The following is a 25,306-nucleotide window of genomic DNA, read 5'->3' as shown; positions in this document are numbered from 1 at the left end:
GATAAAATATTTGGTACATTTCCTTGTGTTTTATCCCTTTGTTCATGTTGCAGGCACAGACAAAGACCTGATGACCTGCCAAGAAATCCAATGTGCTCCTAACTTTCTTTTTGGCTTGACAGCACACTGCCTTTTTTTGCACTGAAATCCTAACCAGTGTTGTCAGCCTTGTCTGCTGGACTACATAACTCCAACTATCCCACCTCCCTCTGTTCCACTCCACATGCTTACCAGTGATTTCCTTGCCTGCAAAACAATTCCGCTGCAATGATCACAAGCAAATCTCCATCTATTAGTTAGGATGAGGGAGGAAAGAGGAGGGGAATAGAGCAGTGTCTTGCCTTGCTGTGCTGGTGGAGACACACAGCTTAATAGCACACACAAGGGTGGCTGCATAGGACACTGCGATGTAAAGGAGGTATCATGGCTCAGGGGACCAGCTGATTGTGCAGGAAACTAAAACGTTTAAAACATCAAGAAGCAGCATCCATTGAAAGTGATTTAATCAGCATTTGAAGCAGCTGTTGACTTTAATATCACTTTAAGCAAACCCACAGAAGGAGGTTTCCGGTAGAGGCTGCTGCGGTAGAAGTCTACATCACAACACAAGAAGCAAACAGCTTTGCATGCAATGTAAAAAATACATAAATATAAGCCACATAAGCAGTGCAAGCAGCCTTCCGGGGCTCTGCACCGTTCCTCTAGCAGTGTCCCAGGCCTCTATGGTTCCTCAATAACTGACCTGTCCGAAGTGGCGGCGCGGTGACCCAGGAGTGAAGGAGACTGCAGAGATATCGAGCAAAAACGAGACACTACAGGCCTGCCACCCAGCCGAGCGTCTGTCTCGGCTCAACACGTGGGAGAGCTGTCTACTCTGCCACCACCTGACTTCCAGTCCTCCCAAAAACCAGCGAGCCACAAGGCGAGGTAAGAGCGCCGTCTATCATGCTAGCACGGCTGAGAGCCAGAGAGGCCTCCGTTGCCTAGGAGAGGAGTCAGAGGAGGGAGCCGGTGACGCAGTGTATAGAAGGCAGCGCGTTGTGCGGCGCGATCTTACTCAGCCCATGGAAGCTGAGGGCTGCGCGTGCGTGGATAGTGTACCGGCCGGCACCGGCAGCAGTGCACAGAACAAGGGGGAGATGAGCTCGGGGAAGGGTAAGAAGGAGCGGTACCCTATCCATCCATCATTCACCCTGCCCACCTTCCCATCCCCCCATCCTCTCCCGGATCCACACCCGCCGCCATTGTTACCGTGCGCGCTTACCTCTGTCCTCCGTAACGTTTTTCTATTCCCTCTCCAGTGATGGCAATGCAGGCCCGGAAGAGGAGGCCGAAAGGAAAGAAGGAGAAGGCACGAAAGAAGTGAGTAGTTGTCACTTTGGGTATAGAGCTGTCATTATCTGTCAGTCACTGGGAGCATCAGTATAGAGGAACAATTGTTCAACTTTATCCCATGGCTCCGCTCTCGCTGCATGTTATCAATGGGGAGATTGTTTACATTCGGTGCTGAGGGTACTACCCTCATCCTCTCTGCTGTGTGGGCTTGGTAGTTCTTTTATGAAGGAGATGCTGACATGAGTAGGTCCTCTGTGTAGGTCGTTCATTGTGTTCATATGAATTGTACAGTCTTGTGTGGAGCTGCACAATCCTGATGGTACTGGACCATATATGATTTAGAGCTGTGGTTCTCATCCTTTGTAACCTCAGGACCCACGTTTGTGCTTGGTCATTGGGTCGCAACCCATGTCGGAATGCACGGCATTGTGGTAATTTTCCGGTGCGGGCAATCAAACTGTGGGCAGGTGGTGCGTTTGGGGTACCATTCAAATGAATGGCAACGCACCTCTGGCACCAGAATGCACGTTAGGTGCGATTACGTAGTACAGTGCATTAATAGCATGGGACTATGTGATTAATGCACTGTACTAATGTGAATGGGCCCACAAAAACACTGACAGACACGCACACAACCACAGACCGTCTCGCATACGAAGTTCAAAAAACTATCTTCTAAAAACTGTGGGCTGCTGTGCTGTGACGGAGCTCCATCCATATGTGCATTGCTTGTACAGCTTCCTTGCATGCCCTGTAGAGGTGCAGGGAGCCCGAATGTGACAGGCACCTCTACAGATCATGCAAAGGAGCTGCATACAATGCATGTATGGATGGAGCTTCCTCACAGCCATACTCCCGGCCCACCTCATGCTGACCCTCCGCACCGGGGAGGTATATTTTGAATGGCTGCTCAGTAAGAGAATTGACAATGCTGCACTAGGGGGAGCCTGAGGAGCTTCTCGCCTAGCATGGTGGAGACCCACTGAACACAGGGTTGTGACCTAGTTTTGGGTCGCGACCCACCAGCTGAGAACCACAGATTTAGAGGGAGTGTTTGTAGTGACATTACGGATGGCACCAGAAGTCACCGGCAATCCAGAGCTGCATTTTATTCATGTATTCAAAACATGTCATGTCACTTAGGTTAAAATGGCCAATGTTTTGATGCCTCGCAGGGTCCACTTCTTCAGCCTTAGGAAGGAGTACCCTGTGATGCCCCAAAACATGAACTGTTTTAAAGCCCTTTTCCAGGAAAAATAAGTCCCTTTGCAGAGGGTCTACCCCTGCCCTGCTCATCTATGCCTAGGGAACTGGAGTAAAGGACTTTTAAAGGAGAACTATGAGATGAGTGATTTCCACTCACCTCATAGTTCTAACCGACCTGTGAGACTGTCAATGAGACTGTCACAGGTCGGCTCAGTAGATCGGGAGGTGGGCGAACACATACCGGGTTCGCTCACCTCTCGATCCTGTCACGGCTCTCTGCCGTGACAGGGGGAGGGGCTGGATTCCCCTCTCCCCGCTCTGATCTGCCAGCGCTGACTGGCGGATGGGGAGGGGGCGCGTACAGCTGGCTCTGCCTCTAGATAGGCAGAGCCAGCTGTCACGCAGCTGGGCGGATGTCGATGTCGGGATCCGCTCCGGCTGCGGCGTCTCAGTGTACCGCTAGCTTTAGCTCGCGGTATACTTAGCTTAGGGTAACGGGAGAATTCTATGATCCCTGCATGCTTTAAGATGGTGCCCACAGCCTCTTCTCCTCTGCACTCCAGCAGTTGGAGGCCTGCAGACATCCTTACGTACAATGTATGGCCCATAGCCCTGCATTATACATAAGGATGCCACAGAAAAAGCTGCAGCATAGAGGAGAGCGACAACTGCGGGGGGCGGTGCAGGGATCAGGAAGGTACTTTACCGGGCTGCCTTAGATATAAACAAGCAGCTAACCCTTGCAGTGCGGGGAGGGGGGTACTTTTTTCCCCCTGGAGATAGGCTTTCAGCTATGTGACATCACAAGTTGTGAATAAATTGGGAAAACACACTTCTGGAGTACTGGTAACTCCATTCTCTGCTGCTTGTGGAGTGTAAGGCTAGCTATACACAGCTCGAATTTAAGCTGATTTCTGCTGAATACGTTTCAAGCCATGGGTGGTCTTGTCAGCACCACCAGACTCAACATATTTTGACTGAAAAATTCAAGGAGCCCGGTGGAAAATTGTCAGCTGAACAGTGACTGCAGCCAATCAGATTTTCCTAATTTTCTAAGGAACCTTAACAAGTGTCCACTCGCCAAAAAATGTACATGACCCTTTCCCCCGCCCCAGTGAATCCCTAATATGGCACGTGTTGTTCAGATGAGTGCATTGAGGGTCAGGTACATAGTGTGGATGTGCATTGGGGGCTTATTGAAAAACCACACCCCCAAAGCACATGCACAATTATTGTGTCCAACATGTGATCCCTGCAGTGCAACGTACACGTGTAATTGTGAAGCTGGTCTAAATGCTCTCAGGTAAGGCAAGAAAATCTATTCAATGTTCATTTCTTTTTTTGCTTAGGGTAGCAAACACCTGTTATCATTATGTCAGCTTTGGCTTGTCTCTGACTACTGAGACACTCTAATGTCATAGTAGTATGATTCTATGGACTTTGTTCCTTTGATATTTTAATTATTCCTAATGGAATGTCTTTAAAGTTGCTAAAATGGAGCAGCCCTTCACCTTGTCTTGTCTGAGTCACAGGATCATTTTCCAGTTTGGCTACACACGTAATAGCACACTACAATTACCCTTGTAGTCAGGCTGCAGTGTTTATACTGGTTGTTTGGAAATTGCATGACAGGCTTTTGTTGCACACAAATTGAATAGGGTATTCTTTGCTGTATATCTGACCCGGGAATATTTATACAGCCATGCATGTGATATTCACTAACTGCACATTTTAGGCCTTATAGCCCCCTAAAAATGTTTAATGTGTGTGTGTATCTAGATATATATATATATTTTATTTTTTTGAAAGCTTGAACTCTGGAGAAGAAAATGATGGCAGCTGCAAGTTTTTATGTCAAATGATATTCACACAACAGTTTGTCAAACCCACATTTACAGCAAATAATGTATTCAATTAATCTTAGGACACACAATACAATAAACTGTTTTTTTTGTAAAATTAAAAAGATGGGGTTGGTCGAGCCAAGAGATAACATGTCAAGCTTCAAAATTGCACTGGTGAAACGGCGAAAAACTTTGGTACACAAAATTGTCTATACAGTAGGTGATACTTTAAAAGCTTTTACAGGTCATCATCTTAGCGTTAATCATGAATAATGGCCCTAGACTTATTGCTCTCACTCCTGGGTGTGTGGTGCAGTTGTCGTTTTCATATGTAGACACACCCAACACATACCTTTACATCCGTGGGGGCATTGAAAAAAAAAAAAATTGGTGGGATTTTTGTTGTTGTTGTTTTTACTTTAATTTATTAAAGCTTTAATTTTTTAAAGCTTTGTCACATGCAGCATATTACATTTTTGATGCTGGGTCTAGACGAACTTTAATGCTATTTAATTGGTAATAGATGCTTGTTGGTCAGTTTTATTGGAAGTTGACTTGATCGGCTCCTGGGTTGGCATGCTAGCGTCTTAAAGCAATATTAAAGTTCAAATGTTTTTAAGTTATTTTAAATGCTTAAATGACTCACAATGGATGCTGCGCCTCGATGTTTAAAGTGTAAGTTTCTTGCAGAATCAGTTGGTCCGCCGAGCACTGGCCCTGATTTCCAGATAAAGGGTGGCTCCATTCCCTTGCAGGGTCCCATGTAGCGACACTTGTGTGCGTCTTCATAATACACAAGCACAGCAAGGCAACACACTCCTCTTCCCCTGCTCTTCTCTACTCTTTCCTCCCGCCTTCAAGCTAGTAGGTGAACAGCTGCTGGAGACTGTGCTGTCAATTGTGATTTTGTACTAGACCGGACATTCAGGGAAGGTGAGCTGAGAGAGTTGGAAGCAGCTGTTCAGAAACATGATTGACGATAATCGGCAGGTGTATGGAAGGCGTGCGACCACTTTTACTGTGCGGTCGCACGTCTTGTCTTCTGTGCACGCTTGAAAACCTGCCGAAAGTCGTAAGATTTTTGTCGGGTTAGTGGCGTGCTCGGAAGACAAATGCCGAACGGCACACTGTCTTCTGAGCACCCGCACACTCCCCGGTCAGCATTGGAATCATCGGAAGCCTTCCCCTCAGCGGGGAGGGCTTGCGATGATCGCAAGTACAATCTGCCTGTCCAAGATGGGCAGATCGTACGAGATTTTAATTACCTTACAGCCATCGCACAACGAAAGTCGTGCGATGGGTGTAAGGTGTATGGGCAGCTTTAGTGTTTGGGCAAAATGTAAAGCAATGCTTTGCTGGGTAGTGTATATTTGTTTGATCTGGATTCATTATCGAAAATAGTTTGAGTGTTTAAAACTACTTTCCATATAGGCGTTGCAAGAGACTGCCATCATCTTATATAAGGGCTGGTTCACACAAAGTGTATTGTCGCACCTGAAAAAGCGCGACAAAATGCTTGACTGTCACAATAAGCAAAACACCCGTCGCTGGAAAAAGTACATGAGCTTCTTTTTGGCAGATCACAGCTCCTTTTGTCCGCATAGTCAATAGGAAACACGAGTTGTCATTGTTTTTGCGCACGTTTTGCTTATTCACATCAATGTGTCACAATCTGCTCATAAAAACACGTGACTTATTGCATGCATGTTTTATGCACAACAAAAAAATGCGTGTTTCTACTCGCGAAAACACTGTTGCCCAGGTGTGAATCCGGGCTAAGGGACCAGTTCTAGTTTTCACATGTTTGACACACTGCAGGTACATACACCGCTGGAGCTACCCCTGGTTCCAGAATTGGGTTGATGCAACGCCCACATATAGCTACAAGCCTTGGCTGACACAGCTGAGATGATCTGACAGATGATTTTAATAACTATCAAATGAAAATTCATTGATAGTGCACTGATAAGCCATAGATCGTTTTAATGGCAAAAGTAATAATTGTTCTTATCACTCTCCATCTGTCCATGTGTTGCAAACAACACTACAGGCACACATTACTTTCTGCATGTGCAGCATGATGTGATTTATGATGCAGAATTTTCTATATATTTTTGACCTATGTAGATGTGTTGTGTCCTCAATTATTTACAAACCCTCAGCGATCACTGAGTGTTTGTACCCGCTCTCCTTCCTGACATGCTGTCACAGGAGGCTGAGCGAGCAGAGCAGGGAGGAGAGCTCGATCTCCTGTGACAGCGCTGGCTGTCTCCGCTCACACACTGCTCTCCGCTGATCTGTGATAGGAGGCTGAGTGGTGCGAGGAGGACAGACGCTGGCCACTCATAGCGCTTGGCCGCCTGTGACACTTTCTCACAAATAACAGATGTGCCGCTATATTGGCAGAAAAATGGCAATTTCAGCATTAAGCCAAAAGCGCCATTTTTGGCCGATATGTTTTGGCGGCCGATATTTTGGTGTATCCCTAGTATTAATCCTTCCCTACTCTATCCAAAAACAAATCTGACTATGCACACACTTTACCTAAGTGTTCATCAGGTGTTAAATAGGAACAAATGTACATTTTTTTTTTTAAGGTTGCTATAACTTAAACCCTATGCAGATTGAATGTCTCCTCTTTGACCTGCATATGTATAAAACTGGGAAATACAATGTAGCAATGTTGTTACAATGTATTTCTAATTAAAGCTTTGTAACAGTATTTAGTTACGCTTCCAAAGCATTCATTTTCACAGCAGTGGCAGCCGGCATTTGCCGGCAAGAGTGAGGGTTAAAGTGACATTAAAGTTTAAAAAAAAATTCCCTCCCCCCAATGTTAAGTAACTTACCTTAAATGATGTCTCTTAATCCGATCTTCCTCTTCTTTCCTGTCCTTTTCAGCCTTCTCTCCAGCGCTGCGACGGGTCTCCGATCCAGCGCTGACTCCTCTGTCCTTGCTGGCACTTCCTGTCGCATTGTGTTTGCATGCGGGTGCACACGTCCATAGACTTACTTGCCTTGTGTCTCTCCTCTTCTCCCGGCCGAAAATCCAAACTGCGCATGCGCCCACCCCAAGATGCTTTGCGGCCACCCGAGCAGTTTCGGATTTTCGGACGGGAGCGCACGGCGAAGACAGCAGTAAGTTTAAAGCGTTTTAAAAAAAAAAACTTTTTGCATTTATCTACTGCTTGCTAGCAGTAAATATATGCAAAAAAAACCCGGAGGGTTTAGAAACCCTTTAAGTAGTTTTAAGAGGCGGCATTTGCGGACAAGAGTGAGGATTAAGTAGCTTTAAAGGAGAACTATGGGGTTAGGGCTTTTCCCCTTAGTTCTCCTTAGGGTAACGGGAGAACGCTAGTTTGTGTCCTCCTGTTACCCTAAGGAGAACTATGGGGAAAAGCCCTAACCCCATAGTTCTCCTTTAAAGCTACTTAATCCTCACTCTAAGCTCAGTATACCGCGAGCTACTGCTCGCAGTATACTGAGACGCTGAAGCGGATCCTGACAATTATGCCGGGATCCGCCCAGCTGCGTGAGTGACAATCTAGAGGCAGAGCCAGCTGTATCCGCCCATCCCTCCCCCCCGTCCGATCCTTCAAAGTTTACCTGTGTGTGAATATCAGATGCTCCCAAACTCTCACCATTTAGGGTAACCTGTAAATTGCATCTCGGGAAGAGAAGCTCTGCTTGTATTTACTTGTAGTGATTTAAAAATGGTCAGAATTAAAATGTGTAAAGTTTTGTTGTTTTCTATCTCATTTACCTTTTTTCTTCAGTCATTATATGTATTTGATGTTTAAAGAACTCCGGGATTGTACAAAGTTAACCCTTGCAGTGGGGCTACCTCTACATTGCAAGGGTTAAGTGTTATTTTTGGTCTTGGGTCTAAAATAAAAAAGGTATGTCCTGGTAAAGATAAAGGTATATCCTGCGTCCTGTGGCGGTTTACCGCTCACCTCTGTCTCCGTCCGACTGTGGGATGTCCCTTGGGATCCTCACATCCAATGCAAGTAAATGGATGTGATGATGTCACAGGATTTTGGGCCGCCAGAGCCTGGGGCTGAAGAGGCTGCGGGGACTGGTCTAGCAGTCAGGTGGGACCAAGGAGTTTGTTTTTTATTTTAGACCCCCCAGACCAAAACAAGCAGTTAACCTCCCCTGCTGCATGGGTTTGTTGTACATGCTTGGAGTTCCTCTTTGATCGAATGTTTTACTTTGAGCAGTCTGTAGACATAAAATGCACAGGTTTTTTTTTCCTTAAAAGAGAACTATGGGGGTAACCTTTTTATCCCTCAGGGTTAGTTCTCACCAGAAACTGCATCACAACTGCATGCGTCTGCGCAGTTGCATTGCGATCTGTTTTGATGCGTTTTTGAGTTCAGATGCGTTTTTTCCCTTGGATGTCCCTGCATGATGCCACAATCAATTCCGTTCTGTTTTTGGATGCATTCCGGTGCGTTTTGATGCGTTCTGGTGCGATCAGATGCAGCTAAAACAGGACCAGCAGTACTTTTTCTGACCTGCATCTGAACGGACTGCAATGGTGTCAATACAGCACAAGAAAGACCATAGGAAAGCATTGTGATGTATTTTGGCTGCAGCAGTCAAACTGAACGGACTGCATCGCAACTGCATATGGTGTGAACTATCCCTAAGTTCTCTTAGGCCTCGTTCACACCATATGCTGTGCGTTCCGGCCCGATTCTGGCCGGAACGGACTGCCTCACATTGCTGCCGGCTCACTTTTTTGCCGGGCTGGAGGGGGCTTGGCGGGCCATTGAATTGAATGGCATTGTAGCCACGCCCTCCGGCCACAATGCGATTGCCCACACAGAATCGCAAGGCACATTGTGCCTGCAGTGCATTCCGGTGCGATCAAAATAGTGCTTGCAGCATTTTGACCGCACCGGACTGCAGGCACAATGTGCCTTGCGATCCCGTGCTGGCGGTCGCATTGCGGCCGGAGGGCATGTGTACGGTGCCATTCACTTCAATGGCCTGCCACGCCCCCTCTAGCCCCAAAAAACAGTGAGCTGCCCGAAATGCGACCCAGTGCGTTCGGGCCGGAACGCACTGCATATGGTGTGAATGTACCATAAAGGGTCGCAGGAGGACATATCCTAACATCCTCCTGTGACCCTAAGCTCTGTATATAGCAAGCTATAGCCCGCTATATACTGAGAGCGCCACAGCTGGGACGGATCCTGACAATACTGTCGGGATCCACCCAGCTGGCTGATTGACAGCGAGCTCTGCCTATGTACCTGTGCCCGCGCCCTCCTCGTCCACGCTGGAGGATTGGAGAGGGGAGGGGGTAATCTGACTGACAGTCACCACTCTGCAGGGAGATGATCAGAAAGTGAGCGAGCGACAGTATGTGTTCGCTCACTTCCCGATCAATAGAGCTGACGTGTGACAGTTTCATTGTCACACTTCGGCTCTAACTGTGAGGATGAGTGAAAATCACTCGCCTCATAGTTCTCCTTTTTTAATGCTTGTTTTTTTTTCTAAACCTTGGCTAGGTCATATGTTTATGTGATGCCGGAGAGTTTGTTTTATGTTTTGATGTTGTTTGTTACTTTATTACATGTAAAAATGAGTAAGGTGTAATAATGCAGTTAATAAACATGTTGTGTAGTTCATTAAGCCACAGTTGGTGTCTTAATTATATACTGTACTTGCTTACAGATACTTACTGTTGACTTTTGTTTGCTTTGGTCTCAAAACCTTTTAGAACCAGTCCTCAAGGTTGTCTGATGTTCCTGTGATGAATGTTTCATGCACAGTGAGGTTATGTGACCACCACAGAGACCACAGGTTTCTCTGGTGAGTGCAAATGTAAATTGTTTTCGTGGACGCTTGTTTGGAGTTTTAATAGCTCTTGTGGGCATGTGTTGCTGTAAATGCTGCCTTTTGCATTTCAACACCGCGCTGTTCAAACACATGATTCTAAATGCAAATCCCAGCAGAAAACTGGGTTTGAATTGCTTTGCCTGCAGCACATCCTAATTGGACCTGTTGCGTTCAAAGAAAGACCATTCGCACATATTGTGATGACCTGCGTTGTACCACACTAGATAGCGCAGGTCACTGCAAAGACGCATAGAAAACCATTGTTTTGTATGTGTCCTGTTGACACCGCAAGTTGAGCTGTGAAAGAGTGACACCTCCATTATTGTCTACTTGGAAGGGGTAAAACTACCAGATTCTTGCTTTCACGGGTTCACTATAAAGAACGCCTGTCTGTAATGTACACATGAACAAAACTAGCTGCAAGACCGACATATTGAGGGGAATTTATCAAAACTGGAGCAGACAAAATCTGGAGCAGCTGTGCAGGGCAACCAATCGGCTTCTTCCTTTCATTTTCAAAACTGTTCCAGATTTGTCTGCTCCAGTTTAAAAAAATTCCCCTCCTAGTGTTGCCTGTGCATTAATTAAAGGAGAACTATGAGGTGAGCGATTTTTACTTATCCTCATGGTTAGAGCCGACCTGTGACAATGAATCTGTCACACGTTAGCTTTATTGATCGGGAAGTGAGCGAACACAATGTTGCTCGCTCACTTTCTGATCATCTACCTGCAGAGAGCGGTGACTCTCAGTCATCGCTCCCTGCAGGGATTCCCCACTCCGATCCTCCAGCGCTGAGTGGAGGAACGGATGGGGAGGGGGCGGCACTACTGGCACTGCCTCTAGATTGACAGCAGACTCTGCCTATCAGCCAGCTGGGTGGATCTTGACAGTATTGTCGGGATCTGCCGGGGCTATTGCCTGCTATATGCTGACAACACAGAGCCATTCTGCAGCCAGGAAAGATTCCGCCAGTATTGTCCAGAACCACCCCGCTACCTGATTGACAGCTGGCTCTGCCTCTCTATGCCTGCCCCTTCACTTGTCTGTCCCTCCAGTCAGTGCTGGAGGAACGGAGAGGGTAATGTGGAATCCCTGCGGGGGAGCGATGATGGATGGTCACTGTTCTCTGCAGGGAGATGATCGGGATGCTTTGTGATCACTCAGTTCTCGATCAATAGAGCATGAGTGTCACAGGTCGGCTGTAAGTATTGGGATGAGTGTCTTTCGCTAATCCCATATTTTTTTCCTTTTATTATCCCCAACATTTACTGTAGATGGAGTAGAAAGCTGGGTTTGACTGTAAAGCACTAAGGGCTTATTGAATTACCGCTCAACAAAGTCATTGCTCACTTTTCACATCATGGCTCTGTACACATTTTTGACAAAGCCTTGTGTTTGTGTGAATTTAAAGGAGAACTATGAGGTGAGTAAAAATCACTCATACTCATAGTTCAAGCCGACGTGTGACAATGAAACTTTCACACGTCGTCTCAATAGATCGGGAAGTGAGCGAACACATACCGTCGCTCACTAACTTCTTGATCATCTCCCTGCAGAGAGCCGTGACTGTCACTCACGGCTCCCTGCAGCGATTCCCCCCTCCAATGACTGGTGGAACGGACGGGGGAGGGGGCGGGTACAGCTGGCTCTGCCTCTAGATAGGCAGAGCCAGCTGTCACTCACGCAGCTGGGTGGATCTCGACAGTAATGTCGGGATCCGCGCTGGCTGCGGCGGTCTCAGAATACCGCGAGCTGTATCTCGCGATATACTGAGCTTTGGGTCACGGGAGGACGCTAGTTTATGTCCTCCCATGACACTTAGAACTATGGGCAAAAACACATACCCCATAGTTCTCCTTTTAATTGTCATAATGTGCCTGCCAGTTCAGTGCGTGTTAGTTGCTGACATAAAGACAGGAGCCATTGCTAAGTGCATACAAAGTAATCAAGGAGGGGTGTCAGTCTAATACATGGCTCCCGTCAGTGTTTCTGCTGTCTACAACAGAAGTTGATACTACCTAACAGCCATAGTTGATAAACATTTTGCTAAATTGCTCCTGTTTGTTTTTCAAATTAAAGCTCTTACAATATACATACATAGCCAAATGTATATCTGAAACCTTAAAGTGAACCTGGACACAAAAAGTGAATTCCTCCAGAAAAATAGCAGTGCAGTTTCCAGTTCCTTGGTACTGCTGTGCCTATAGCTTTATATTTGTATTGTGAGATAGCGATGCAGTGCAGCGTTTGACTGCGAGTCTCGTCAGAGATGGAGTGAGATTTGGTTTTGTCATTACTGTGCTGCTCACTGTTCTCCTTTCTGAAGAGAAAGCTGCATTGCAAAGATCTTTTGTCTTCATTTATTTTGTGGATGTGTGCTTTGTTCAGCTCTTCTGCTTGATTATTCATCTGTCCATTATCACATCACCAGTCATCAGCTCTGACATGAGAATGCAAAGCCCTGCCTCTACCAAGATGGCCACCTCCACACAGTGACACCAGCAAGGGCATAATGGGGAAAAGATCGCACGCACACACATCTATATACATACACTCACAAATAGAGGTGTGTGTATATATATTTAGTGTGTATATGCATGCATGCATGCAGTAGGTGCATTACAGTGATTACATGTTATTGCTGTACGTATCTGTAGAAACATAGGTCAGCTACGGCTGAAAAATAAGAAATACACGATGTGTCAGATACTCATCTATAGTTTTCTCTATATAATGAGAGAAAACTATTTAAAGATAAAAAAAAAAAAAATTGCTGCAGTATTCACTTTGAATTCAGAGATTTTCCCTGCAGTACTTTTTTCTGAACCTACTTCATCCTGCACTCCCTGCGGTCATTGACTGGGTAATGAAAGGTGAAGCAGCACAGTGATAGGGTCATGTCTCTGTCACCATGCTTTCTCCTCCTGTCATTGTTTTTGTCAGCTTACAAACTGGCTTCTTATGCTGCTACTTTCTTTCACAAGCCATTTCTGCTGTACAGGGACTGCAAGAGGCTGAAACGAGGTCAAATTTAAGTACTCTTGTTACTTGCATTTAAAAAATAATTTTAATGATGTATCAATGATTAGAGCTAAAATATTTGTGTTAGCTACCTAGAGTTCAGCTTTAAGAAGTTCGTTGGCTGGTAACTTTCTTCTCGTGGTGGGTTTATATGGCTGCCTTCCTTTTCCATACATTGACATGCACAGTAAGGTGATTACAGGGGAAAAGGGACTGTTTAGTGGTCAGGTCACGCCCACGCAGATGAAAATAAGGAAGCAAACATTACAAACTTCTACACTGAGGTTCTGTCATACTTTCCTATGGGCATGGTTCCCACCAGGGTGTATTTCAGCGCGTCTGAAAAACGCCCTACGTCCAAAGAAGTACAGGAGCTTCTTTTGGGGCATTTTTCTGCGCGTTTCCATTGGTATTCCCAAGTGTGGATCGGGGTTAATAAAGCGGTAACCCCGAGCCACACTCGGGAATACAGCGTACATGTCTTACCTTGTCCACGATCCCCGCTGTGTCCTCCGGGGGATGCCGACTTCAGGGTTCCGTCCCTTGTGAGCGGCAGGGGGCGGAGCCGGCGGGAAGTTTGAAAGTGAAAAAAAAAAAATATATTTTTTTTAAATAGAGAAAATAAGGGGGGGGGGGGAAAAATAAAATCATACCACCAGTGAAACGCGCGTTTCACTAAACGGAAAAACGTGCAGAAAAAATACGCCCAGGTGTGAACCCAGCCTTATAGGTCTGAAACTGAAACAAAATTTGAAGAGCTACTACTGCTACATATTGTTCAGCATTGAGGAATGCAAATAGAATGTACCAGAAATGAACTTCAGAGTTGGTACCCATCATTTGTATACTGAATCCTCTAGGCTCAGATTCAGGCACCTCTAGGTGTCTGCTTTTAACTTATTGTGCCAGTTTTAGAACTGAAAGTGACAGATTTGCATTCAGGTGCCTTTTATTCAAAGGCAATAGTTTTCACTTGGCTTTCTAGTGAATTAAAGAAGAACTCCAGGTAAAGAAAAGTTACCCTTGCAGTGGGGCTGTCCCTGCATTGCAAGAGTTAACTGTTCATTTTGTCTCGGTGACAACTATTATTTACCTAATCTTCAGTCCCACAGCAGTCAGCGCTCACCTCCTATGGGATGTCCCTCCGCATCCTCACATCTAATGCAAGTCAGTTAACCTACATAGGATGTAGTGACATCAACCATCCTTGGAGCCCAGGGGAGTAGAGGCTGCTGGGACTGGTCTAGCAGTCCTGAGGAAGCTGGCAGGGCTCGGGATCAGGTAAGTAAAACCTTTTTATTTGAGGCTCCTAGTCAAAGCTTGCACCTGCAGGGGTAGCCCCACTGCAAGGGAAACTCTTTCTTTTCCCGGAGTTCTGCTTTAAAAATAAAATGTCAGATTTAAAATGTTGTGTGTGGATGGTCATATTAACACTGAATACATTTCAGCAAGTTCTTAGTAATATTTGAGGCAACACACATTATATATATATATATATTAGTTGCCTTTTAATAAATACAGTATTGGTTTATTGTGAAACTGACAGCTTTTGGATGTAGCACTGATCTGAATCTTTATACCCAAAGCTTTGATTTAACGATGGCTGTCTCCTCCCCACACTGCTCTCCATCCTGATTTGCTTGTCACAGGAGTCTGAGCGGGGTGGTGCAGGAGGAGAACTTGGGCTCCTGTGAAATCGCTGACCGCATTCTCCTCCCCGCCTTGCTCGGCCTCCTGAAAGTGTCTCTCCTTCCCACTAGGATCAGAGGGGACACAGAGCACCGCCCAGTGGGGAGGAGAGAAACTAGAGATGCACCGCATTTTTGGCAAAAAAATTGTACTTTCGTCATTTTGCCCAAAGTACCATTTTCGGCTGAAATTTCGGCAGATCCCTAATTATTTTTTACACTGCCAGTATGTCTTTTTGCTTTTCAGTTCAAGTATTGTTTTACTAGCTTTTTTGTTTAAATACTCATATTCTTGGAAAAAGATGACAAAATACAACAAAACTGCAGTGAAGATATTTAGGCTAATTGTATGGACTTTCATTCTTACCAGCATTTTATGGTATGAAAACCTTTTTCACTCACTGTGACCTCTGTGTTGGTATAACTGATGTAGATCTTTACCATGCTCCAGTTTTATCATTTGAAAATCAAATCAATAGGAAAAAATTGCAGAAAATTCAAAAATGGCTTGGCCAGCTGATTTGAAAAATGTTCCGGAGGGCTTGGCAGCGAAAGGGTTAAACAACATTTTTTTAAGTTATTCATGCATAACTTGTGGAGATAGTATGTTTACCATGTCCACAATCGTGAATGAACAGGAAGTGATGTGGATCACTTCCTATTCATTCATAATTGAGAACACCGTAAATATACCATGTCTTCAATTATTTACAAACACTCAACGATCACTAATCGCTGAGTGGTTGTACTGCTCTCCATCCTGATACGCTGTCACAGGAGGCTGAGCGAGCTCAGCCTCCAGTGACAGCAATGGCTTTCTTCGCCCACACCACCGCTCTCCTGATCTGTGACAGGAGGCTGAGCGGTGTGGGGAGGAGAGATGTTGACAGCTCATGGCGCTCTCCTCCTCCTCCCGCAGCGCTCTACCTCCTGTGCCAGTTTCTCCCCTACCCGCTGAGACACAGAGCAGCGCCCAGCGGGGTGGAGAGAAATCATGGATGCGGCGCTATTTCGGGCAAAAACATTTTATTAGGAATACATACATTTTTTTTATATCGCTCCTGGAGCTCATCTTTAAAGGCTTGTTCACACCAAATACAGACCAGATCTGCATGAGTTTCTGCACACGCAGTTATACCGCGTTTTAAATGCGTTCTGGGACATTTTTGGTGTAATTTTTTTTTAAAGTTTAAAATGGGCATTCAGTGTGTTCCAGGGCGTTTGCATGCGTTTTTGATGCGTTCCAGAGCAGGAAAAAAAGGGCTTGCTGCAGTTTTTTTAACATGCTCTGCAACTGAACGCTGCGGTGTGAACTAGAGCCCAAAATACTATTGAAATACATTGGACGCAGCTTTGATCCGGTCTGTAACTGCTCTGCTCCTGGGACGCGCTTGGTGTGAACAAGGCCTTGTTCACACCAAGCACAGTTTTTGTTTTTTTTACCAAAAACGACCCGGAACGCATCAAAAACACAGTGTGAACAAGCCCTCAAACAGTTTCAAAATTAAAAAGCAGTTGGAGGCATTGCTACTTTTAAATAGCAGAGAAAGGGATTTCTGAATCAAGCTGAGCTTTCATGGTAAATATGTCTTTTATGCTCCTGTTTTCCTCTTACTTGCTGTGAGGAACTGTTGCTAAATCTAACCCATTGATTTAGAATGGACAATTTTTTTAATTTTAATTTTTTTATTTCTTTTGCAAGTGTGTGCCATTTTTTTCTTTTTTTTTTTAGCAAAAACTGAAATGCCAGCTAATGCTAGTTTTGGCCCTTTCATCTATGACAACGGCAGTTCTCAGTGATTTTAATTATTGCTCTTGTGTTGTGTAGATTACATTTCAGCAGCTGAACGGCTTAAATAATGCACTGCTTACAGAGGTATTGTTTTCTTTGCTGGTTGCATTGCTTATAGACACAAACATTGCATGTTAAAGAGCGTGTGTTTTCTGTTGGAACAGATGCAGTGCTTAAGATCAATGTATGCTGAGAACATTGATTTCTCTGCTATTCCCTGCCATTAGGTAAATAGTATGATAGGTCCTGGGGAAGGATTTGCTTTCTCTGTGAGACATCAGTCGTTAGTTGTGTGACCTTGAACTCATGAAACTGCAGAATTCATTTTCTGAGTGAAGTTTTAGGCCCCTTTTCACACGGGCTGATCAGGAGGGGATCTGTGCACATACCCCTTCCTGATTAGAGCAGTAAGGATCTTGTGATGAAGGAAAAATTAGGTGACTGGACGCCATGTCGGTCTATGGGGAATCAGATGTAAGCATACATGTGTCCATTTACATCAGATTACCCCTGATCCAGCACAATGAGGTCAGTTGAAAATGAAAACACTGTTCCGTTTGTTCTGCGCCTGGTCAGAGTCCGGGGTAAGCGGGTGTGAACTGATGTCCGTCTGTTTAGTCCTCCTGCCCATAGACTAGTATTGGGCATCCAATCGGGTACTCTTAAAAATCTGACCAGCGAACCTGATCGGACTGCACGTGTGAAGGGGGCATTATTCTTCTGTGTCATGCAACAGGAAACTGAACCCCAGCAATTTTCTTTTTTTAAGTTTTGGATGAAGGGTGGAAAAGTAAACATTTCTGGAAGGTTTTTACTTCTGTCTGTGACCTCCATTGAGATGGGGATTGTGATTGCCACTGGGAAGTGTTCTCTCTGGAAATGAGGGTAAATTTCCCCAATAGGGGAATAGATGACAATAAACAGGCTGTGGTGGTCAACTTGAAAGCTATAGCGGACCTCAAACAAAGCCCCTGACACTTCTAGAGGGCCACACAATAGTAGATAGTTGCGTTTGATAGATGCGTTAAAATACATTGCATCAGGTTAGGGAGCCTAACAAATGAATGTGGCTTTTATGCACCTCAATGCCTGAAAATTTGGTTACTGCTGTATTTCTTCTGCAATGCACACTGAAGAGAGAGTGGGAGTAAAATGAGCCACATCCTTGGTGGTGGTAATAGTAACCATGGGCATTGGGGTCAGTGGCAGTAATGGTAATCCCCAGCATTGGTGTAAGTGGCCACTGTATTAACCCCCAGCATTGGTGTAAGTGACCGCAATAATAACCCCCCAGCATTGGTGACAGTGGCCACAGTAAACCCGCCCCAGCATCTGTGCCTGTGGCCACAGTAATAACCCCAGCATGTGTTAGCCATTAGTGATGGGCTCAGGCGTGTTCGCAAGCGCCTCGTGCCGAGCCCGCCAGGAAGCAGTCAGCGCGCAGGGCCAATCACAGGCACTGAGACATGTTCCCAGTCCGCAGCTGCAGAGATGGAGTTAAAACACAGGGTATAATAAATTACAAGATAAAGATATGGAGGCTACCCTGGAAGTGGCCCTCCTCTCTATGCTCCCTGGCTCCACTAGATCCAACAAAAACGATATATTACGCTTTTGTTTAATAGCGGCATGAATTACAATTTCAAGACACTGGAAAACTAATACAGTCCCCTCATTGGCCACCTGGGCAGAGGTTATGAATGAATTAATGTGTATGGAGAGATTGGTAGCCGGGGACATGGACATATATAGAGATGTTGTTCCCTTCTTTGTGCCTCAGGGTACTTTAGAGAAATTATAGGCTCTTGATATTGGTGATAGGTCTGTTTCCTGGCACATAATTGTTACAATATTTGTCTTGGTTGATGTTCTCCACATAGCTCTTTTATATACATAAAATGTTCTTTCTTTCCTGATCATTATTATTTTATTCAAATAATCATGATTGTAGATATATTGTAACTTAGGTCATTAGTCGTGTGTAATATAATGCCCCGAGATTCATATCTGTAGCTCAGGGATATATGTGTTGATATTAGTAGCTTGGGGATATTAGCATTGAGAAGATGTTAAGTTGTTTGGATGATAGATTGAAGAGACTTTAAATAACGGAATGATCTATGGTCAGATGAATTTTTTTTATGTTCTTTGTTTGATTTTTTGTTTTGTTTTGTTATGATTTACGAAATCTCTGTATGTTAAGAAAAAGATAATTCTATGAATAAAAATAAACTTACATTTACAAAAAAAAACACAGGGTTGAAGTATTATCCAGATTAAGAGAAGCTAAATAGGGCTATAGTGGATAGGGTTCACACATGTTATTTTATTGCTTATGGTGTAAGTTTTGAGATTCTACATGTTCTAAAAATGATTGTGCAGTCTATCCACCTTTTTGCTAAATGAGTAGCTTGTGGTTTCTCTTTCCTCCACTAGGGGGAGTTTGTGGTCCACATGTTTTTTGTATACACTGCGTATATGTAAATGCTTGCTGTAGCTTGGCAATGGAGTTAAAATCCCGGGGAAAATCTGGAGTGTTCTTAGCCTCTAGAATCTTGTAATTTGGTTTCTGCATGTGCATTAATAATTCCTTATCAGAGAGATAAGAACATTTAGTAAACATCAGTAAGAGGCTGTAAATAGGGTTTTCTTAAAATGCTTCTACGATGGTATTAAACAACATCCATTGTAGAATGATTACAGGGGTTGCCAGCCTGACTTTGGTTCCAGTACATCCTAAGGCACAGGGCCAGAATGAGTTTAGTTATACTTGTTACATGAGCATACATGGTGTTTAAATTTTTTTAAGTAGTATTTGTGGTGCATTGTCTTTTCTGTCATACAGATTAACATACAGATAATCCTCACTTAACGACTTACCTGCTTTGCAACCACTCGCACTTACGACTGTCCTCTGAGCGACTCCCGACCTTGCGCGTCAGCATGACGTGTCGCCGGCAGAAGTGATGTCCTCCGATCTTCACTGCAGGTCCCGGTAAGTATTTTCATTGCCCGATGTACAGTACACTGTTCGGTACTGTACATCTGCAACGCTATACAGTAATGTACTAATGCAGTACAGTATTGTATAGAGTTCCTCACTTAACGACCTGGTCGTAGGAACGGAACTCGGTCGTTAAGTGAGGAATACCTGTAGTTCACTTTTTTTCCCCCCTTACATTTTTGGTGAACAATCAAGTGGAATTTTCGTACACATTCACTCCAAACTTCTGACTATTTAAGGCGTCTCAACGTCAGAATTTAATATCTTTTAGTACCGAAAAGTGGCTTCTAGCAGGTGTAACAGGAACCGTTCTTAACCACCGTCTTCTAGGACAAATACAGCACCAGACAGTCCACTTAAGTTTTCAAAAAGCTTTATTTTCCACGGCAGTAAACAAGTATTTCTGCAGTACATGAAATACAGTCCTCTCTTTGCAGTAAAACACAACACTTCATATTATTAGTCAGTACTTTCCTGTACTCCAGTGCGGTTTCCAAAATAATGTCCTTTTCAGCAGCAAACAGATCCATGCAGGCTTCAGTCCTCCAGCTCCCCTACTGGGTAACAGTCTCCTACACATAAAGCCAGGCTTCCTTTTAAACACTCACAGCCGCAATCATGGGCTACACCTGATTACCAAGCTCCAACCACAAAACCTGGACTGACCAGCTTACTTAGCTGATGGGATAATGGCCCACCCTTCTCTCTATTATCCCAACCCCAGGGACCCAGAACACAATTTATAAATTGCACAACTAAATCACACATGCTTTCCCTGGGGGTTTTAACTAAAAAGTAGATGCATTTTAAAAGGCTTGGTCTTGCATACCTCCCATTTCTAACTATTCCTTGCTTTCTGTCACGCAGGGTATTGTATATTAGTGCTGTAGTACAAAGTGCAAATGGTATGCAAATCGGAGAAATGCTTAGCAAAAAAACTGGTCTGGATCCTAAGTTATATTCGGGGCATTCTTTCAGGATCGGGGCCGCCTCGGCTGCCTCCAGGCACGGGGTCCCGGCCCATGTAATTAAACATTTGGGTAGATGGAATTCGTCCTGTTTTACCAGGTATATACCAAGTCCACACGTAGAAATGGCCAATGCTTTTTCAAAGCTTGCTATGTAAGGTGGTTACGAATAAAGAATTTTTCTTGTATATATATATATATGTATGTTGTTTCAGGTTTCCATTTCTGGAAAACAGGTAAGTGAATGCCTAACACAAATATTCATACTGCATTCTTGTATTCAGCCAGCAGATGGCACTTTAGGCTCTTTTCACATTTTTTCCAGTATTTTCTTTCTCATGTAAAGGGCCTTACTTCAGAGCTCAATACTTACAAATTTATTTTACAGACGCAGGTTGATGAATCCGAACAGTGACGTTCCCCCCCTTTGCTCCATTTCCCCCTCCCTCTGTATGGCTGTACAGTATTGGTAGTTTCAATCAGAGACCAAGCACCTAATAGAGACAACTACTTCTGTATTCTCCAAAGTGTTCTAATGCTGGTCATACACAGATTGTTTTTCCCAATCTGTAAAAATCTAAAAGCTCAGTTAGCTCTTGTTCACACTATAAGCAATGGCTGGCATTTGTCAGCAACTGAACAACGCCCGTCAACACTAGGGCACATTGAAAACAAATGTTTTCTATGTGCTCCGTTCACATCACATTGTGAATGTAATGTGCGGTGCCCTGTGTAAAAATTCAGACATAATGCACTGCATAGTGCTGCTATGTGGTTACCTGAATGGAGTATGCAATTTTGTAAATAAAATTAAAAAAAGTAAATAGTGTGATGTGCTGAGACCGTGTATCACACTGCACCCGGGAGGGTGTTTTAGCGGCCCAGCTAGTATAAACAAGCCCTTAAGAGTTTGTTTTCAAAGCACATTTTCACTGCTGATTGAGGATAATGCTAAAGTCGGAGTCTTCCATTGCTTACCTTTTCCCCTCTATTGCCCATTTCTGGGATCCCTGCAGCTCCACATTCCTCCTCCGCCCAGCAAGCCTCTCCCCACTCGCACATCCCTACCGACAGCTTAAGAATCCTGGGCAGCTCACCTTGGTAATACCTGACACTGCCTGAAGCTCCTCTCCTGCAAATGCAAGAGTGTGGCCTGTATTAAATGTTTATTTGTAAATCAAATATGGTTTATATGTAGTAAAAAATACATGTATGTGAATTAGAATTTCTGAAAATGAACCATTTTATGGCCCTTGAATTGTCTGCCATCCGATATCTGTGACCAGCTTCATACTTGGAGAAATCATATTGTCACCAGCATGGGCAGAAGGTTATGAATTATTCTGCAGTGATTTGTACAATGTCTTGGCCCATGTTATAATGATACATTTTGTTGCTGCTTGGACTTTGTGTATGCATTGTAAAGGATGTAAGTTGAGGACTTACCTAAACAATCCTTACAGTTTATCAGAAAGATCTATGCACTACATAGCTGTCCATTCATCTAAAATGTAAAGGATATTGTACAGTCAGATTGATAGCCAGCATTTGTAGAGTTTCTCTCTCTTTGGACTGTTATTGACATAATTATCTATGCTACTTTCCTTTCTTTTTTTTTCTTCTGATCCTTTTTCTAGTTTTCCTTAACTATCATGATTATTCTTTAATGCCAGTGCACTCCAGTAAAGGTAAAGGCTATTTTTAATCTAGTTGGCAGAATTTGCATCCTCTTATCCGGGCTTGCTAAAAAGTCTGCTGACCGGCGCAGGGATTTAGCAAACCTTCCTGTTCCTGCTTAAGGCCTGGTTCACACCTAAACTTTTCTATTGTGTGGAAATGCGTAAAACACAAAAGGTAATGCATTCATCATTCACACCTGTGTGTTCGTATGCGGGGGCAAAAATGCGCAACACGCAAAAAAGTACATGCGCAATTATCTGGGCAGTTGCTGTACGTTCGCCTCCTACAACCACAATCGGAACATTAGGCAACTGCCCAGAAAATGTCACATGTACTTTTTTGCACGTTTTTGTCCACGCTTGCGAACGTGCATGTGTGAATGAGTCACATTAGAATGCATTGCAAAACGCGCGTCTCTTAAAGGTTGCTCTTTTTGTCTTGCACACATGAACGCGTGAACAACGTGCTGAATTGCACACACTCTGGTGGGAATGGAGGCTTGGTTCTGGAAATATATGCCCCTTTTTCAAATTTTGTTTTCTCCCATCTGTGCAATTTCTTCTTCCAATTTAAACAAAAAGGTTTTTATCCTGTTGGTAGTGTGTGTATAACAATCTTTTTGAAACAGTTTTTACCTTTTGTATTCAATTAAAAGCTCATGCTAACATTGGCTACCTCTTCTTGCTCAGCACATTTCTTTCTGAATGTTAAATCCTGAACTCCGGGCAGATGTAAAAGACACAAAATAATGCAGTGCTGTATTCATTAATAAATCATGATTTTTTTTTTTTTTTTTTTAATTTTAAATTCAACTCGTGTAAGCACTTTAATTTGACTTGGTATTAGCCTCTTAAAATTCCCTATACATCAGCATTGAGACTTGCAGAGAGAGGTGGGAATGAAGGCAAATCAGGGTTGCTGCATGCATGTGTGTTGACAGGTAAGCAAGGGACATGGTGATAGGTGGGAGGGTGCAGAGTAAGGAGAGGGATGACCACCTCCTGTCTGCCGCTGCTCTTTAACTGTTTAATCAACAGGCTGGAGGTGGAGACAGCATTCCTTAGCTGTTAGTGGTGTCATCTGCTAAGTACATGTTTGGATGGAATGGACTACATCATTTGGCAGGTAAAACTGTAACTCATTGGTGTATTTCACTATGTACTTGGAGTTGAGCTTTAATCATAAAGATCAGGGGACTCTGACTTTTTATAGCCTTTGAACCACTTTCAGCTATGATCAAGGGGCATATGCTACATAAAAAGTAAAGAACAGTAGTCCCACGATGTTTAGGGGTACGTGAATTTTCTTTTTTAATAATGGTGGAAAAAGGCAGTGGAGTAACAAACCAAGTGACACAAGCCAGTGGCAGCTCAGACCTTGGTGGACAGCTTCAGTTAGTGATTTTCTGGTTTGCAGTATAAATTCTCAGGCACCTGTAATGTTTGTGAACAGTAACATTGCTCACTCAAGTCACGCTATCAGCGGTAGCCGTGTCAGTGGAATGAAGAGCCAATGCTGGGGAAGACAGTACAGGAAGGAGGTGTGTGATCTCTACTCCTGTCCTAGCACCTGGGGTTTTCAGATTAGCAGAAAGGGCTGCACATTTCTCCTTTGCTATTTTAGTTAGCTCAGCACACAGAGTACAGCACTCTGTAGTTGAGGGCTTGCCCGAGCAACACCGTTTTTATCCATTCAGGTAGGCCCTTGTATTACATAGCTGTCGGTAAATCTAAATAATTAAGGATATTATACAATTGGCTTAATAGGTGTATGTGAAGTGGCCCTCTCTTTGGGCTTTGGTATTTTTTAAATCATTATTTCAAGGATATCTATGAGGTGAGGGATTTACACTCATCCTCGTAGTTAGAGCCGACGTGTGACATTGAAACCATCACACGTCGGCTCTATTGATCTGTCATGGGACAAGTCGATCCAATCTCTGGATAGAACTGAGCCGAACTGAGTCTGTCACTGAGCCACAGGTTGTCCCTACTGTGTTGGCTCAGAAATCTAGCCCTAGCGTCGGTATTCCTTCCTTTCTCTTCTTTTGGAAGACCCTGACAATGGTCACCAGCCTTGCACCCTGTCAGTGCAGGGGACTTGGTTGTTGAAGGAAGGTAGATAAATGTTTTGCTGTATTGGACAGAATGGGAAAGATATGGTCAACCGTTATTCTGTATTTTCTGAATCCATACTGATATATACTTACTTCTATAGATCTTTTTTCTATATTTCTTAGTGTTTTTGTACATTATTGTATATTAGCCACAGCAAGGCTATAAACATGCAATCTGTACATATACTTAATGTATAGGGACAAAAAAAAAACACTCTTCCCTAATTTTGTGGTACCTCTTCTTCCTTCCAAACACTACTACCATAGTACGTTTTAGAGATCCCTTTACTTCTTCCTCATTTAACACTATTTCCATTGCGTTTGTACCACTGGCCAGAGCTTTGTTATTCTTCAGATCTTTACTCATTTCTATTTTCTCCTGCCAAGTTGTTTTCTTGGCCTCTAATAGTTCATTTACATATCCCCTTTCCTTTAGTTTACCATTTTCACCCTCTCCATTTAGTGTTTTTATTAAGTATCGCTAAATAGTCCGTTATTTGGACTTCATCTCCTAAGGAAGTCACTCATTTTTACTTCTAAAAAGTCTTTCCTCTTCACTTTTCTTTTACTCATCCATACACATTTTAGCTCCCTTTGCCGATTCACTGATATTTTTTTTCCTGCTTCCCTTTTCTTCTATTGCTCTAAATTTTTTTTATTTTTATCCATTTTGTATTTTCACTCCTTGTGAAAATTATAAATATAATGTGCATTTAGAAAACAATTCCTGGACACAAGGCAATATACAGACTCTCTCTCTCTATAGATATCTATATCATCTATATATATATATATATA

General features: G+C 43.8%; 1 protein-coding gene across 1 annotated transcript in view; it reads left to right on the top strand.

Annotated features, from left to right (window-relative positions):
- The first annotated feature begins 738 nt into the window (after window positions 1-738).
- Window positions 739-25,306, top strand: part of SRPK2 (SRSF protein kinase 2) — a 143,158-nt gene continuing 118,590 nt past the window's right edge. The window contains exons 1-2 of the mRNA XM_018566441.1: window positions 739-1,155; window positions 1,302-1,362. Of these exons, the coding sequence (XP_018421943.1) occupies window positions 1,065-1,155; window positions 1,302-1,362 (152 nt within the window). The 5' untranslated portion in view covers window positions 739-1,064. The remainder of the gene's footprint in view (window positions 1,156-1,301; window positions 1,363-25,306) is intronic.

The sequence above is a fragment of the Nanorana parkeri genome, unplaced genomic scaffold, assembly GCF_000935625.1.
Source record: "Nanorana parkeri isolate BGI_ZX_2015 unplaced genomic scaffold, ASM93562v1 scaffold949, whole genome shotgun sequence".
In the NCBI taxonomy this organism is placed as follows: domain Eukaryota; kingdom Metazoa; phylum Chordata; class Amphibia; order Anura; family Dicroglossidae; genus Nanorana; species Nanorana parkeri.
Note: the sequence above shows the minus strand (reverse complement) of the source record. Positions and strands in the feature narration are given on the sequence as shown.